This window comes from Megalobrama amblycephala, linkage group LG9 (assembly GCF_018812025.1).
Source record: "Megalobrama amblycephala isolate DHTTF-2021 linkage group LG9, ASM1881202v1, whole genome shotgun sequence".
NCBI lineage: Eukaryota > Metazoa > Chordata > Actinopteri > Cypriniformes > Xenocyprididae > Megalobrama > Megalobrama amblycephala.
Window position 1 is genome coordinate 23,205,297 of NC_063052.1, and position 15,765 is coordinate 23,221,061.

Consider the following 15,765-nt stretch of genomic DNA (forward strand, 5'->3'; position numbering starts at 1 on the left):
TAAGCACCGTTTTTGAAGAGTGCGCATGTGCGTACGTGCACTGGTATAAAGGAACGAGCCTATGATTGAATCTGGAAATAAAGCAAAAAAAACAAAAAAACTGAGAAAGGTAAGAATTAGTTCTCAGATGCCATGTCCGTAATTTATAGCAAAAAATCTAGCATTAATTCGATATCCAATGGATTAATTTAAAGAAGTTATTTAAAGAAGGTATTTTTTATATGTTATGAGATCCTTGTGGTTTGTTTTGTATTGTTAAAATCTCAAAGAAATAATGTTAAAGAAAACATCAAGAAAAAATGAGATCATTATTGCATTATAGTTAATAAGTAGATTATAGATGAAAAATTATAGATACAAAATAATGTTAACACTTTACAATAAGGTTAAATAATGCAAGGTATCATGAACTCACAAATAAGTTTTTTCTTTAAAGGAATTTATTAATATAGACTAATGTAATTTTCTAAATATATACTATTGTTTATTTTTAATTAATTTTTGCTTATTACATTACCTAATTTTAATTTATGCAACTAACAAATACCCCAAGCAAGTGCCTAACACAAGATAATGTTTGTTTGTAATGTTTCTCTTTATTCAACCTTCAAAAATATTCAGCTCAAATCATCACCTCATTCCAAAGAGTGCATGCAGGTTTCATTAAAAATTAACATAAGCAAGAGTGTTGAAAATTTAATGTGTTTTACACTATGTAAATGTTAATAAAAACATTATCACTGCATCAAAAGTAAACAGAGTTCAACAACAATTAAAGTTACAGAAAGTTATGGGATTTATGCACTCTAGATTACATTTATATTGATTCTGGATTAAGGAGTTATTGTGAACATAATGTGTTACAGACAAGGAGGTGTTACATCTACAGAATGTAACTGCTCCAGATGAAGGCCAATAGGGTGGTGCTGAGAGCTGCAGCCATGGACAGCTGGACAGCACTTGCTCCATTGCACAGATCTGTGGTACAGCAGAATTTGGTCACTGTGTATCCCGCACCCAAGATGGTTCCACTGGTGTTGGTGCAATCAGATGTGCAGCCACTCGTGGACAGGCTCAGAAAACCAGTCACATTGAACTCTGTGAAGTATTATACCATAGAGAACACCAGAAGCATGTCAGGATTTGACTTTTGTTTTCAAGTAAATTATTATTATTATTATTATTATTATTATTATTATTTATACTACTTTTAAATAAATAAATAGATTAATATATATAGTCCCCTGGTCTCACAGACAAGGCTTAAGCCTAATCCCAGACTAAAATGCATGTTTGTGCTGTTTTAACTGAAGCAGTTTTCAACTGCTTACACACAAACTCCTTACTTGTCACACAATTTCTAAAACCTGACACTCAAACGCCAGAACCACACACCAAATCTGCAAAAGCATACACTAATTCTCAGCCTTAGACTCAGTTTTCAATTTCATAAAACACTTTTTGCAAAACACAACACACAATTCTCTATGTAATACACAAAAATATAACAGGACGTATCTTGATTTCCTTTTTCAAACACAAACATTCTGTCCAACTACATATGGTTGATGTATTTCTTTTGTTTCATACTGTGTTATACTGTATTCAAAACCACAAATGCTTACAGTAAAAAAATTGGTTCCAGTCTTGGTTTTTATGTTTACCATGAAATTTTCAACATCTCTTCAACATCTCAGCCAATTACTTTCAGTCTTGTACAGAAATGTACATAGGAGCTCATGAAAGAAGAGCTTTAGGTTTTGAATAACTGTGTATATGATATATCCAAAAATAGAATATTATGGCAAAAGTGCTTGCAACGTAAAACAAATGTTTGCTTTTGAGATGTGTTTGTGATATTTTGAATGCAGTGCTTAATTTTGCAAGAGATGTGAGGCATTTTGTATTTTGAGTGTGCAATTTTTGGATTTGTGTGTAAAGTTTTGAAAAACAAAGGAGGCAAAGTTTTGAAAATGTGTGTAAGCAGTTGAAAAAAAAAGTAAAATATGTCAGTGCCATTGTTTTGTGTAGAGATGCACACCAGTAATATTTTTCAAAGAAACGTTTATAAAAGCTATTAAAATGTCCTAACTGAACTAAGGCCTAATCCTGGCTTAATCAAAGCTCTGTCTGTGAAACCTGGCCAGTGTTTTCCAAAAATCAACCAAAGAATTATACTTTCACTTCCAACAATTTGTTACATATTTAAAAGTCATGGCTTATATAAAATAGTTGAACATGTGCCTTTGTTTGGAATAAATTTGTTTAAAAAAAGTTTTATAAATCTGACAAAATCCACCTTTGCCTCTCAAAAGTGCAAATGATTTACAATTAAAATTAATAAATATTTTTTTTGTTTCCCTTTACAGGCAGGGTTAGTCTGTAGTCTTTATAATTATCTTTATGTAATATATAAAACAATACAATTCTATGGAATTTCCTGCAAATTTCCTGCAAATATAATGAAACAGGTTAAAGCTGACATACATTGCCTTGCAAAAGTATTCATACCCACTGAACTTTTCCACATTTTGACAAGTTACAACCACAAACACAAAATGTATTTTATTGGGATTTTATGTGATAGACCAACACAAAGTGGCACATAATTGTGAAGCGGAAGGAAAATGATAAATGGTGTCCAAAATTTTTTACAAATAAATATCTGAAAAGTGTGGCGTGCATTTGTATTCAGCCCCCTTTACTCTGATACCCCTAACAAACATCCAGAGGAACCAATTACCTTCAGAAGTCAACTAATTAGTAAATAGAGTCCACCTGTGTGTAATTTAATCTCAGTATAAATACAGCTGTTCTGTGAAGCCCTCAGAGGTTTGTTAGAGAACATTAGTGAACAAACAGCATCATGACGATCAAAGAACACACCAGACAGGTCAGGGATAAAGTTGTGGAGAAGTTTAAAGCAGGTTTAGGTTATAAATCAATATCCCAAGCTTTGAACGCCTCACGGAGCACTGTACTTAAAAATGTCAAGAGTATGGCACAACTGCAACCCTACCAAGACATGGCCGTCCACCTTTAATCAGAGAAGCACTAGTCGTGCACTCCACAAATCTGGCCTTTATGGAAGAGTGGCAAGAAGAAAGCCATTGTTGAAAGAAAGCCATAAGAAGTCCCATTTGCAGTTTGCGACAAGCCATGTGGGGGACACAGCAAACGTGGAAGAAGGTGCTCTGGTCAGAGGAGACCAAAATTGAACTTTTTGGCCTAAATGCAAAACACTATGTGTGGCAGAAACCTAACAATGCACATCACCCTGAACACACCATCCCCACCTTGAAACATGGTGGTGGCAGCATCATGTTGTGGGGATGCTTTTCTTCAGAAGGGACAGGGAAACTGGTCAGAATTGATGGGAAGTTGGATGGAGCCAAATACAGGGCAATCTTAGATGAAAACCTGTTAGAGTCTGCAAAAGACTTGAGACTGGGGCGGAGGTTTACCTTTCAGCAGAACAACAACCCTAAACATACAGCCAGAGCTACAATGGAATGGTTTAGATCAAAGCATATTCATGTGTTGGAATGGCCCAATCAAAGTCCAGACCTAAATCCAATTGAGAATCTGTGGCAAGACTTGAAAATTGCTGTTCACAGATGCTCTCCATCCAATCTGACTGAGCTTGAGCTTGCAGAGAAGAATGGGCAAAAAATGTATTCTCTAGATGTGCAAAGCTGGTAGAGACATACCCCAAAAGACTTGCAGCTGTAATTGCAGTGAAAGGTGGTTCTACAAAGTATTGACTCAGGGGGGCTGAATACAAATGCATGCCACACTTTTCAGATATTTATTTGTAAAAAAATTTGGACACTATTTATCATACTCCTTTCACTTCACAATTATGTGCCACTTTGTGTTGCTCTATCACATAAAATCCCAATAAAATACATTTTTGTTTGTGGTTGTAACTTGTCAAAATGTGGAAAAGTTCAGTGGGTATGAATACTTTTGTAAGGTACTGTATGAGGGTATTTAAAGTGGTAAACTATATGAAAGAGCAATAAATTTTTACTACAGTACAAATATATACTGGTTTGTGTGAGGTTTAGGGTTGGGTTTTAGCAAATATCCTCAACTCCATATGAAAACCATTGCAACCATAACCAAATGATGTTCTATGAAACTGTGTGTGTGTGTGTGTCTTGTCTGACCTGCTTTTGCAGAGAAGCAGTTGTTTGAGGGGGTGGTGCAATCCACTTTGGAACTTAACAAACATTTGCCTAGAACACCTACTTTGCACGAATTACATGTCAGGGCTTCAGCTGGAGAAACACAGATAATGAAATTAAATGAATACCCTAAATGGTCTGGGTAAATCAATTTAAAATCACAATGACTTAATATCAGAATACAATTAGCTATTGTGTGATTGATTGAATGTTTACATTATATTCCTTTAAATGTAGGCCTAATAGAATTTTCAGTACCTACAGGAAAAGAACATGTGTAAATACACTTAAAGTGTAATTAAAAAAAGTATTTCTTAGATCTTAGATTTATTAATGATAATAAAGAACGTTAGCAAAAAACAATTGATACGATAGTAATAAGCATATAACGATAACAATTTAAGTTTGGTGGTATGAAACTGTTCTGGGCAAAAGCAATTTCCCCAGGAACCAGAACAGTTTATCAAAATAATTGAACAAAGACATCTCACAGAACTGATAAGTATTCAAAATACACGTGAACATTACCTGAAGAGAAATAAACAGACATAAGGAATTAAAAAGTACAACAAAAATAACCTGGATTACATGAGCAGAGCCTGCAATCTTTAGCCAAAAAAGCATAACTATTTCACTATAGGCTGAGAGGTGCCGCACATGATTAAGTTAGCCGTTACGCTTTCTCCAATGGTAAGGGATTCAGGCCCTCTCATCTCCCTATAATATACAATCTCTGGTTGGAGGCTTGCCTTCCAGTGGCTTTGTTTGAAAGACGCGATCTAATCTGAAATGTATTCCTCTTGGATGGCATGGATCAGCTTAATGTCAGCTGACGCGAGCTTGACTGACGTGTCCATAGACATAAGGCTTGTTCGACTAGATGCAGCACCGCACAAACCGATCAGCGACCGACTTGTAGCAAGGTCTGCCAGTAAATTTTGTCTGACTCGAGACAGCGCCATCGCCATGTGACTGTGACATATGGCTTCAAAGTGCCGCAAGAGCAATTTGAGATCAGCCGCCCGAGTCAGCCAGCAGAGTTTCTCTCTTCTTTTTTTTTAAAAATTGTTTTAAAGAACTACAATTACAGTCAGGGGGGTACATTGAATAAACAAATAAGACAAAAACATAAATAAAATAAACCAGACAAATTTAAAAGAGGAGCTGCATGAGCGCTGATGACGACATAGCTGTTTCATGATTGGCCGGATTCACCGCATGACAACGATCACGTGTTTTGTGTTTATTGTCACGCCTTCAGTTCCACTAATGCTCACAAATCTGTGTTTTTATAACAGTTAAAGCTCTTTTCATGTAGTTGCGATGTTGTATTGTGTCATGTTTATCAAAATAAAACTGATAAAAAAGTAGACCCCATGGTATTTAAAGCTGCAGTAGGTAACTTTTGTAAAAATGTATTTTTTACATATTTGTTAAACCTGTCATTATGTCCTGACAGTAGAATATGAGACAGATAATCTGTGAAAAAAATCAAGCTCCTCTGGCTACTCCCAGTGGTCCTATTGCCATTTGCAGAAATACACCGCTCCCGGTAAGAAACAACCAATCAGAGCCAGGAGGAGTGTCTTAGCAGTGTCAATCAAGCTCGCGTGCGCGCTGATCACACCCCTCTCATGCACAGCGTGTACAGACGTTCAAATTCAAGATTACCGGTGTGCCGCAGCTTTGCTTATGGCGGACAAACAATCCAAACTGCCAATTCCTCGAGTGGCACCTGCTCATAAAATAAAGACGGGTACACGGAAAAAGACAGATGACGATGATAAAAAAGCCAAAAAGGAAGAATTAGATAGAGCCCGAAATAAAACGAGGGTAAATATCGGAGCGGATTTTCCGAGGTGGAGGGAGCTACGTGTCCTGAAAGGATTAAAAATCGATGCAGAGTTAGCCACATTTCTGCTTGACAAGTAAGTATCCCTGCTTGATTTGTTTCATTTTTTAAGAACTACACAACTAAGATAATTTCAAAACAGGCCTGCCCGTCCCCTGCCTGATGCTCCGCGCACACCACGGCTTCCTCTTCTCCCCGCCCATTGACTCCTCGAAGTCGCTGTGGGTGTGAATTCCTCGTCGGAGCCCCTTGACTCAGTGTCAAAACTCTAGCCGCATAACATACAGATAAAATGTCACACACTGTGCAAAGCAACTATTGAAACCTACTAATTCACTGGCTTGTCATGTTGCTGATATAATGTACTAGCAAACCTTATTTAGCATTACATATCGATAGAATAATTACTTGCATACTGTAACGTTAGTTACCGTTATATTATCTTACTAGCTATTTATTACTTATAGAAATAGTGCAACGTCATATAGTTACATATATTGCAAAATACGTAATGTTTTGAGGACCAAGTTTGTAGTCAAAGTATGGGCAGGCCATAGTCAATGTAAATCATATTGTTGATGTTTCGTCCGTACCAGTGAATGTGCCATAACTGTTTATCCGCCGTCATCGGTGGCCCTGCTTGTTTACTAGCCTGCGCATTCACGGCAGGCTCCGTTGTGATGGGGGAGGAGCTGTGGAGGAAGGGCTGTAGCGCAGCATAGAGCAAGGGGGAGTGACCTGTGAGTTGTGCTTGTTCAAATTTTCAGGCTAAGTCAACGTTTTCTAAAAACTCCCTACTGCAGCTTTAAAGAAGATATGCTTATGTTGAACTTTATTCCTGTAAAAGCAGACGCTGTAAGCAGTAGGCTACATAAAGTAAATGTCTCTGAAACATCAGTGTATTAGTCAAATATTGCATTTATTTCACTTCAGCTGTGATAAAGTACGCAAACGCAGCGCGAGCGTCACTACGGCAAGCAGAAAGTGCCCGACTTCACGTCTCCATTTTCAGCTCCTCCCTGCCTGCACGCGGCTACTCTCGCCGATCGGTTGCATCCAGTCGCATCCGATGTCGAACACGCCTAAAATAATTATTATTTAACTAATATTATATTTTTAATTATGCTGGTTGGCCAAAAACAAGGATTTGATCGTGCTGTGTAACAATAACAATTACCAGGCCCTCTGCAGGTATTTGTCACATATTATGCACCTATAACATTTCAGGGGAAAAGACTCTTGATGTGTTTAAATATGCAAATTAGCTTGTTTTGGTTAATTTAGAAGAAATCTACAGATGCAAAGAGACGGAGGGCAGTAGGCTTAAAACAAACACCATTTAAAAGTGTGTTTGGGACGTTTTCTTTCCATTAGAGTAAAAGAAGACATGTAAGCAAAAATAGACCAAAATCTTAAAATTGGCCACTACATGAAAGAACTAGAAGTAGGCTATTCCAATATCACTAAAAGAATTAAAACGATTTATTGATTTGTGCAAAATAAACAAATTATTAGTGAAACTATGTCCCTCTCCTTGTTGCAGTCATTATTCTAAATATAGCTACTTGAAAATAGTAGTGTAGAAAATATGCACATTTAGGCATAGTTTCCTTTACTGTTGTGATAAACCTAAAGAAGACCATGGACTCTGTGTGAAACGATTATTTTGTAGTATAAAACAATTGCATGAGTGTGAGGGAATTAAAATAAATTGGTAAGGAAGTAAGAGTTGTGTTAATATATTTAATGTTTTTTTTTAAATATTTTTAAAAAAATATATATTTTTTTATATTTTTTTAAATAAATAATTATGAGAAGTGCCCTTTTTTCCACTTGAGCCCCTGCCTCCGAAAATGTATGTGCAGGTCCCTGATAATTATTAAATACAACCAGAAACAACTGTTCAGACTTGCATGTAATTCCCAGATATGTGGTTTGCATTGTAAGTCAAGTCTGACGTCACGCTGCAGCGCTTCCGGGTCCAAACGCTCTATCTTATACCACAAGAAAAACAACAAACGGTGCTAATATACACACACAGTGTGGTGTAATACTACAAAAACATTATAATCATAACCTTTATCTCCATACCAAAATTCCAGATGGCCAGACAGTGATTCATCTTTTATAAATCGTTAAAATATTAATGTCTGTGACGCCATGAGCCACGGAGACTGTTGTGTAGACCGTAAGTATTTAAAAATTTTAACTTTTTAAAATGTTTGATGTTTAATATGAATAAATAGTGCTCATAAACGGTGGCATTTGCAAGTGAAACGAGTTGAGGCTTGGACCCAGAAACAGCGTTCCTTACGTCATGACTTAACAAGCGGATAGAGTTATGGCAAGTTGCCCCTACAAATATGGCGTGCGACCCAGCGGCCAATGGGGCATCTATATAAGCTATATGTATTAATAATAATAATAATAATATTCAGCCACTTCTTTAGGATAGAATTGCTACAGCCACTTAAGTAATTTCTTCAACAAGAATATGTGGACATCAAACATGCATGCTCAGAGCAAGGGTTTAAACTTTTATTAATGTATTCTCCTGTGTAAGCGTAGATTTAAGAATCATAGCATCATGCAATGCTGTATTATGATTTTAAATGGTGCATTTTAAATCGTGCATCCTTAGAAAATGGTCTAATAATGCAGTTCATGGATTTGCATCCGTGGAATGCTCCACTTCCGGTATTGACAGCCCTACAGATATAATTACCAGGGTTCAAAACGCAATGCATAGCATTTGAAATTATAATATGACGCCTATCAAATCAGGCAAATGCAAATGACTCTTAAAAGCTAATGTCAACGCTAGTTATATATGAAAACTGAGACTTTGTAAGAACTAATATAAAATTTACATGATTCTTATGTGATTATATTATAGTTTATATTATGAACTTATCTAAATGACAAGTGAGTCTTCTGGCAATAAAGCCTGCAGCACTTCGACAAGACAGCTCAGGCTTTCAGAATTAGATAGACCTAAACCGACTCATCTCTGAAGAGCAGGGGATTTGATTGTTTGTCATCTCATCGCTCATTTATATTTTAACCCCTGTTTAGCCAGTGGAACCAGGACAACACAAACCTCAAGGAAGGCTGAAAAAAGACTGTCAATGGACTGTTCTCTGCATTTCCAAGAGACCTCGTCTGCCTATTATTATATATTATTATACGATATATTACACTCATATTTCATACAATTTATATTGTACTGTAATTGTACTAAAAATTTTCTACCGCTGTATCTCAAATGTTTTACTGGATCTATTCCGGGTTGTCTTATAATTAGTGCAAGCTGTGCTATTAATGTTGTCCACTAGAGGGAGCCACAGGATCAGGAATCTTTTAAGCCCAATCCTTTTATGTCTTGTTGCAATCCATTTGAATCGAAATGAATTAATTTAGTACATTTGTATAACTAGTGTACTGACAGTAAATCTGTGAAATGCTTAGGTCTATAGAAAATAAATTTTTTAACTTTCTTTAGACCCCAGTAAGGTTGCCAGACACAGTTAAATATAATGCTGTCCATTTAAAATGAAGACAATTTTGTCTTTTTTAATATAATATAACATTTCTATAGACATTTATTGTTGTGTTATAAATAATAAAGCAAACATTTGTGTGTTAAACCGCAAGCATAAAGTTAGGAGGCAACACGTATAGAAATAAATAATAAAAATGAAAAGGGCCTTAAATTAAATGCTTCAGAATAATAAGGTTTTGAGATGCAAATTATCTTTACATTCATTTGAAATTGTCCTGTGGCGTCCTGTGATGTGATTCAAGAGGAAAAGATAAAGGCATGAGGGAAAAAAACTAAAATGCCGTTGCTGAAAACAGAACAAGCCATTTCCACAATTAAAATTGATGTGCACATTTCATGTACATTAAATTATATTAGGTATTATGGATGTCTCCACAATCATTAACCTTGAAAAATGAACCAAAACAGTTTTTACAATTCCTTATGACTGTTAATAATTTTCAAGTTCTAACTAGCGAGACATACATACATACATACATACATAAATGATAAATAAAACATTCAAGGAATATTTAATGCTCTAATATTTTGATTGATAATAATTAAGCTGTGTTATTCATATAGAATACACATGAAGATTTGTGTGTTGCTGGTTACCCAGAGGTCCTTTAGTTTTAGTTACCAGTCACTATCTACGTTTGAAAGAAATCATTTTCAGCTATCAACTGAGTTTAAAGACATTAATTGACCTATTTAATATAAATTAAAATATGAATACAATTTTGTTTTAACAATTTGTTGACCTGATGGATTGCTTCATTTCCCATCAAATTAAAAGAACTGCCCTGTCATAATGACCTATTTCTCTGTAGACTTACATAGAGTGAAGAATCCAATCACTGCAATGACTCCAAGCACAATTCTGTTCATCATGTTGACAATGTGAAAAGCAGTGAGCAAACTGAATTCTAAAAGGAGAGATCTTCAGATGGTTTTTCTGAGGTGAACGGGTCTTTGGACAGCAGCAAGCTAGATGGCTTGTTTGAATACGTCTATTATGGTCATGATAAAGAGGGTGGAGTTTTTTGACACGGGGGAGAGCAAAGAATATGTCCAGGTGTAAAGAAACATTTGAATGTGAAGAATGAGCAGAGCAATCTGGTTTGGGGAGTTCAGAGATACTTGATTATTCACTCACTCTCTCACACACACACACACACACACACACACACACACACACACACACACACACACACACACACACACACACACACACACACACATTGGGTTTCACACGTTTAATGGTGACTTTCCATACACATAATGACTTTTATAGTGTACAAACAATATATTTTTTTCCCCAAACCTAACCATACCCATAAACACAACCCTCACAGAAAACATTCTGCATTTTTACATTTTTTAAAAAAAACACCATTTAGTATGATTTATAAGCTGTTTTCCTAATGGGGACCAACATTTTTAAAAAAAAATAATAATAAATAAATAAAGTCCCCATCAAGTCAAAAATTTCTGGTATTACTATCCTTGTTGGGATATTTGGTCCCCACAATGTAGGGTTTACCATGGACCTCACACACACACACACACACACACACACACACACACACACACACACACACAAATGAAATGTCATTTGTTATTATCTATGTCACTCATGTTGGTTGCAGCAAAGAGAGTAGAGGCAGGATCAATGCGCTGCAGTAATGTTTATTAACAATTCAGACAAAACAAAAACACAAAGGAGCACAGGAGAATATCAGCCCAATTCCAGAAAAGTTGGTACACTTTGTAAAATGCAATAAAATCAAGAATCTGTGATTTGTTAATTATCTTTAACCTTAGTTCAACTGTACTGTTCTTAGTACAACTTAATTGTATTTTGTAAATATAAACAAATTTTGATTTTGATGGCTGCAACATACTCCAAAAAAGTTGAAATAGAGACATGTTTCACACTGTGTCAAATCACCTTTCCTTTTAATTACACTTTTTAAATGTTTGGGAATTGAGGCTACTAACTGTTTGCAGTATTGCATTTTACAAAACGCAGGAGAATAACAGCCAACTAAACATTGAGAATGACTGGAACAGTTAATACAACATGTGGAGGCATTTAAAGAAGTGTAAAAAACTTTCCATGCTTGTATTTGTTATATGATATAAACAGAGTTGTGTAAAACGTGTTACAAAGTTACAGTTACTGTATTCTAATTACTTTTCCTGATAACACAGTAATGTAACACATAACATTTTAAATTTATGTAATTTAATGACAGTTAATGGTGTAAATGCAGGTAAAATGCATTTCTAAAAGAAATCACGTTTGGTGCGGATGCGTCATTTGTCGAGCAAGCATGCGCTTTAATGAATCATCGGAGAACGCGTGCAAAAATGGACGGAGATGAGTATGCTGGTTGTTTCTTCAAGTGGAAATACAAACATTATTTTGATTTTATTGTTCGTAAAAACTAAAATATTACTGTTAAATGCAAACTGTGCGCAATTTCTAACGAACTTTCTAACGCTATTAACTCGACCAGCAATTTGTTGAAGCACTTAAACAGAAAGCATCCTACAACAAAACTCACTGCCATGGAAAATACCCGCACCGAAAACGAGAACGGTACAGCCTCGCCTAAACAAGCTAGACTGGATTTTTGTTCAGGATCGGGAGGGAAGGTAACTTCTGAACAATACTGTTCAATACTGTTTTCAAATGTTATTAAAAATGTTTTCAATTTAAGGCAATTTTTTCCTTTCTTTAATGCAGTTACATACAAATATACACACAGTTAAGATAGCACACACATGCTACATACAGCAAGGAATGTTGTAGATAAGACATACTGTACAGACAAATTTAAAGAGACTACAGTTTTCATTGTTAGGCAGGTTCTAAGAATGTTAAGTTTAAGTTCTAGTAATGCATTCAAACTTTAGGTCAAGTTGCTGTTTTCATATTTCTGTAATATTTTTCAGTCAATTTTAAATTACGGAAAGAACTATGAGTTTCACTTTGTGGTTTATTTTTGTAGGTTTTATAGGTTTTCAAAGTAACTTGAATGTAAAGTAATTAGTAATCTGATTGCTTTTTACATGCAGTAATCAGTAATGTAATCAAATTACAATTTTAATGTAGTCATTTGTAAATTGTAGAGGATTACTTTTTTGAGTAACTTAACCTACACTGAATATAACAAATACAAGCATGATATGTGTCACATTTAAGAACACATTTATGTCTCTCAAATGTATGGACTAAAATATACTGCTATTGTGAGATTACAATATAAGTGTCACGAATGCGGCCTTTGTGGCTCCCTCCGATCACCACCTGAGGGCTCCGTCACCAGAGTACTAAATTCACCCGGACTTCATCTCCCATAATCCACTGCCTGGCACTGATCACGCACGCACCTGATCTCCTTCCGGTGGACTATTTAACACGCGCACACACACACACACACACACACACACACACACACACACACACACACACACACACACACACACACACACACACACAGGTTTGTTTTCAAAGTGAGGACATTCCATAGGTGCAATGGTTTTTCAGATCAATGTACAGTTTGTATACTGTACAAACTGTACATTCTATCCAACTATACACTACCCCTACCCCTAAACCCACCCATCACAGAAAACATTCTGCATTTTTACATTTTTAATAAAACATTGTTTAGTATGTTTTTAAAGCTATTTTAAATGATTAGCCCACTTTCAAATAAAAATTTCCTTATAACTTACTCACCCCCATATCATCCAAGATGTCCATGTCCTTCTTTCTTCAGTCAAAAAGAAATTAAGGTTTTTGATGAAAACATTCCAGGATTATTCTCCTTATAGTGGACTTCAATGGACTCCACTGTTGAAACGACACCAGACGAGGAATAAGGGTCTTATCTAGCAAAACGATCTGTCATTTTCCAAAAAAAGTACAAATGTATATGCTTTATAAACACAAATGATTGCCTTGCAAGTCTTTCCGCCATTCTGCTTTCCGTATTCTTCAAAAAGCTTATGCTGTATGTCCTACGCCTTCCCTATTCAATCTATGGAATGAACACGGCTCCAGTTCAGTTTTTTCCGTAAGTAGAATAGGGAAGGCGTAGGACATACAACATATTCCTATTAACATATTAAACCATTTGGAGTCCATTGAAGTCCACTATAAGGAGAATAATCCTGGAATGTTTTCATCAAAAACCTTAATTTCTTTTTGACTGAAGAAAGAAGGACATGGACATCTTGGATGACATGGGGGTAAGTAAATTATCAGGAAATTTTTTTATTTGAAAGTGGACTAATCCTTTAAATATAAGGACTTATGAAATGTCCTCATATTTCATGTTTACGTCATAATACTGTTACATGTGCACTCTGTTTTGGACTTGTTTTGGACTTGTTTTGTTCCATTTCCCGCCACTAGTTTATCACTGTAATGATGGGTCAACAGCGTGAGAATCCATTTGCAGCTTTTATTTAAAACACAGCACAGTGCAAACAAGGGCAAGGCAATAGCGTAAACAGGGACAGGCAGAGGTCATGGCAGGCGGCAAGAAAACAGGATCTTACAATAGGCAGAGATCAGGGCAGGCAGCAGGCAGAACACAGTCCAGGAAACAGGCAAGGATCAGGGCAGGCGGCGGAGATTCACAAAGGGTAAGCAGTCCACAGGAAAACGCTCAGAAATGATCACCTAGGCAAATCAAGACTTCGCGGTGTGTGAGTGTGTGTTTGTGTCTTAAGTAATGTGAGTGTGATGCAGTGCAGGTGTGTGTGCAATCAGTCCCAGGAATGAGGGCCTATGGGTAATGTAGTCCGAATTGGAAGATGATTTCAGGAGACGGCTCCCTCCGGCAGCCGGGAGGAAGAGCCGCGGGAACCGTATTTGTGACAATCACCATGGTTACAGATCACCTTAATCATCACATTCAGCTGTGTCTTATCACCTCCTTATGTTTCTGTGTATATTTCCTGTGTAGTATTGTCCGGTATCGTTCATGTGTTGTTTGGTTGTCTCCTCGTTGTACCTGTTTATGGATTACTCTCTTTGTGGATTTATTAAAGAAAGTTATACTTCTATACTCCTCGTCATGCGTGTTTATGCTACTAACCAGCAATTGTAACAGAATACTGGACCAAAATAGTTATACAGATTGTGGCGTGTGTTTGTTTTTTGTGTCAGTGTTTTTTGTGTTTCACTTTTTCCCGTCACGATGTACACACCCGCTTTTTTGTTGCTCTGCCTTGAGCAGAAGGACCACTCCCTTGAGGCACATTTGGACAATTTTTTATTCTTAGCACCAGCTACACATTTCCCGGACAGCAGCCTTTGCAACTTCCTGTATGCCGGCCTCAACACCGCCACCAAAGCGCTGCTCTCCAGGGAAGGGCCTCGAGGGAGCTTCTCTGAATACATGGAGTGGGTGCTGGCATCTTGTGGTTCGTCTATGATCGTGGATTTCTGCAACTACGAGGCCAGTCCCACTCACACTCCCACTCCCACTCCAGTGCCCAGCCAGGAACCTCCAGACGGCGTGGAAAGTCAGCGCGACCCCACCGATGACAGAGAGCCCGCCTCCACCACGATGCAAGAGCCAGCGATGAGTGGAACGACTGAGCGTAACATTGCCGCAGAGCCGGAGCCCAGCGCGTCTGACCAGGTGTGCGAGTCGACTGCTACATCCATCACCGAGGGAGTCAGTGAGGAAGACGAGGGTTTGGAATGGAGCCCCGCCCACACTCCCGCCACTGAGAGTGAGTACCAGGCAGACACTGGAGACTTTTGTTGTGAGTTTGGAGAGGATTCCCTACCTCAGTTAATTCCTCCTGAAACGGTCATTTCCATTTTGGATGAACTGGTCCCGCCCAGCCTCCCTCTCCCATCTCCTCTCCAAACCTCTATTCAAGACTTTTTATTTTTCAGTTCCTCTGTTCACCAGCCCTTTCTCCAGCCCTCAACGATGCCTGCTACCCAGCCCTTGCTGTCTCACATCATTCCCCCGGTTTTACACCAGCCTCCTCTCAGCGGCGTGGCTACACCTGGGGCCTGCTGTGAGCCAGCGTGAGGCGATGAGGATCCTGCGGCTCCGCCTCTGGCCTCAGATCACGTTATAACACCTCGGCTCATCGTCCTGACTCCTCCGCCGCTGCTCCTTCCACCCTCATCTACAGCA

General features: G+C 37.4%; 1 protein-coding gene across 1 annotated transcript; it reads right to left on the reverse strand.

The window, feature by feature from the left end:
• Positions 1–576: 576 nt before the first annotated feature.
• On the reverse strand, positions 577–10,605 carry lye (lymphocyte antigen-6, epidermis). The gene is made up of 3 exons (XM_048202196.1): positions 10,423–10,605; positions 4,173–4,283; positions 577–1,098 (listed from the first exon to the last, which is right to left on the reverse strand). The coding sequence occupies exons 1-3, from the start codon at positions 10,475–10,477 to the stop codon at positions 884–886; spliced, it is 381 nt and encodes a 126-aa protein (XP_048058153.1). The 5' UTR covers positions 10,478–10,605; the 3' UTR covers positions 577–883.
• Positions 10,606–15,765: the final 5,160 nt, after the last annotated feature.

Bases quoted from the DNA above. Each gene is read 5' to 3' on its own strand.
- lye (XM_048202196.1), bottom strand. From the start codon at position 10,477: ATGATGAACAGAATTGTGCTTGGAGTCATTGCAGTGATTGGATTCTTC. The intron at 4,284-10,422 runs GTAAGTCTACAG...GTGTTTCTCCAG, and splicing joins GATTGGATTCTTCACTCTAT to CTGAAGCCCTGACATGTAAT. The intron at 1,099-4,172 runs GTCAGACAAGAC...AATACTTCACAG, and splicing joins CTGCTTCTCTGCAAAAGCAG to AGTTCAATGTGACTGGTTTT.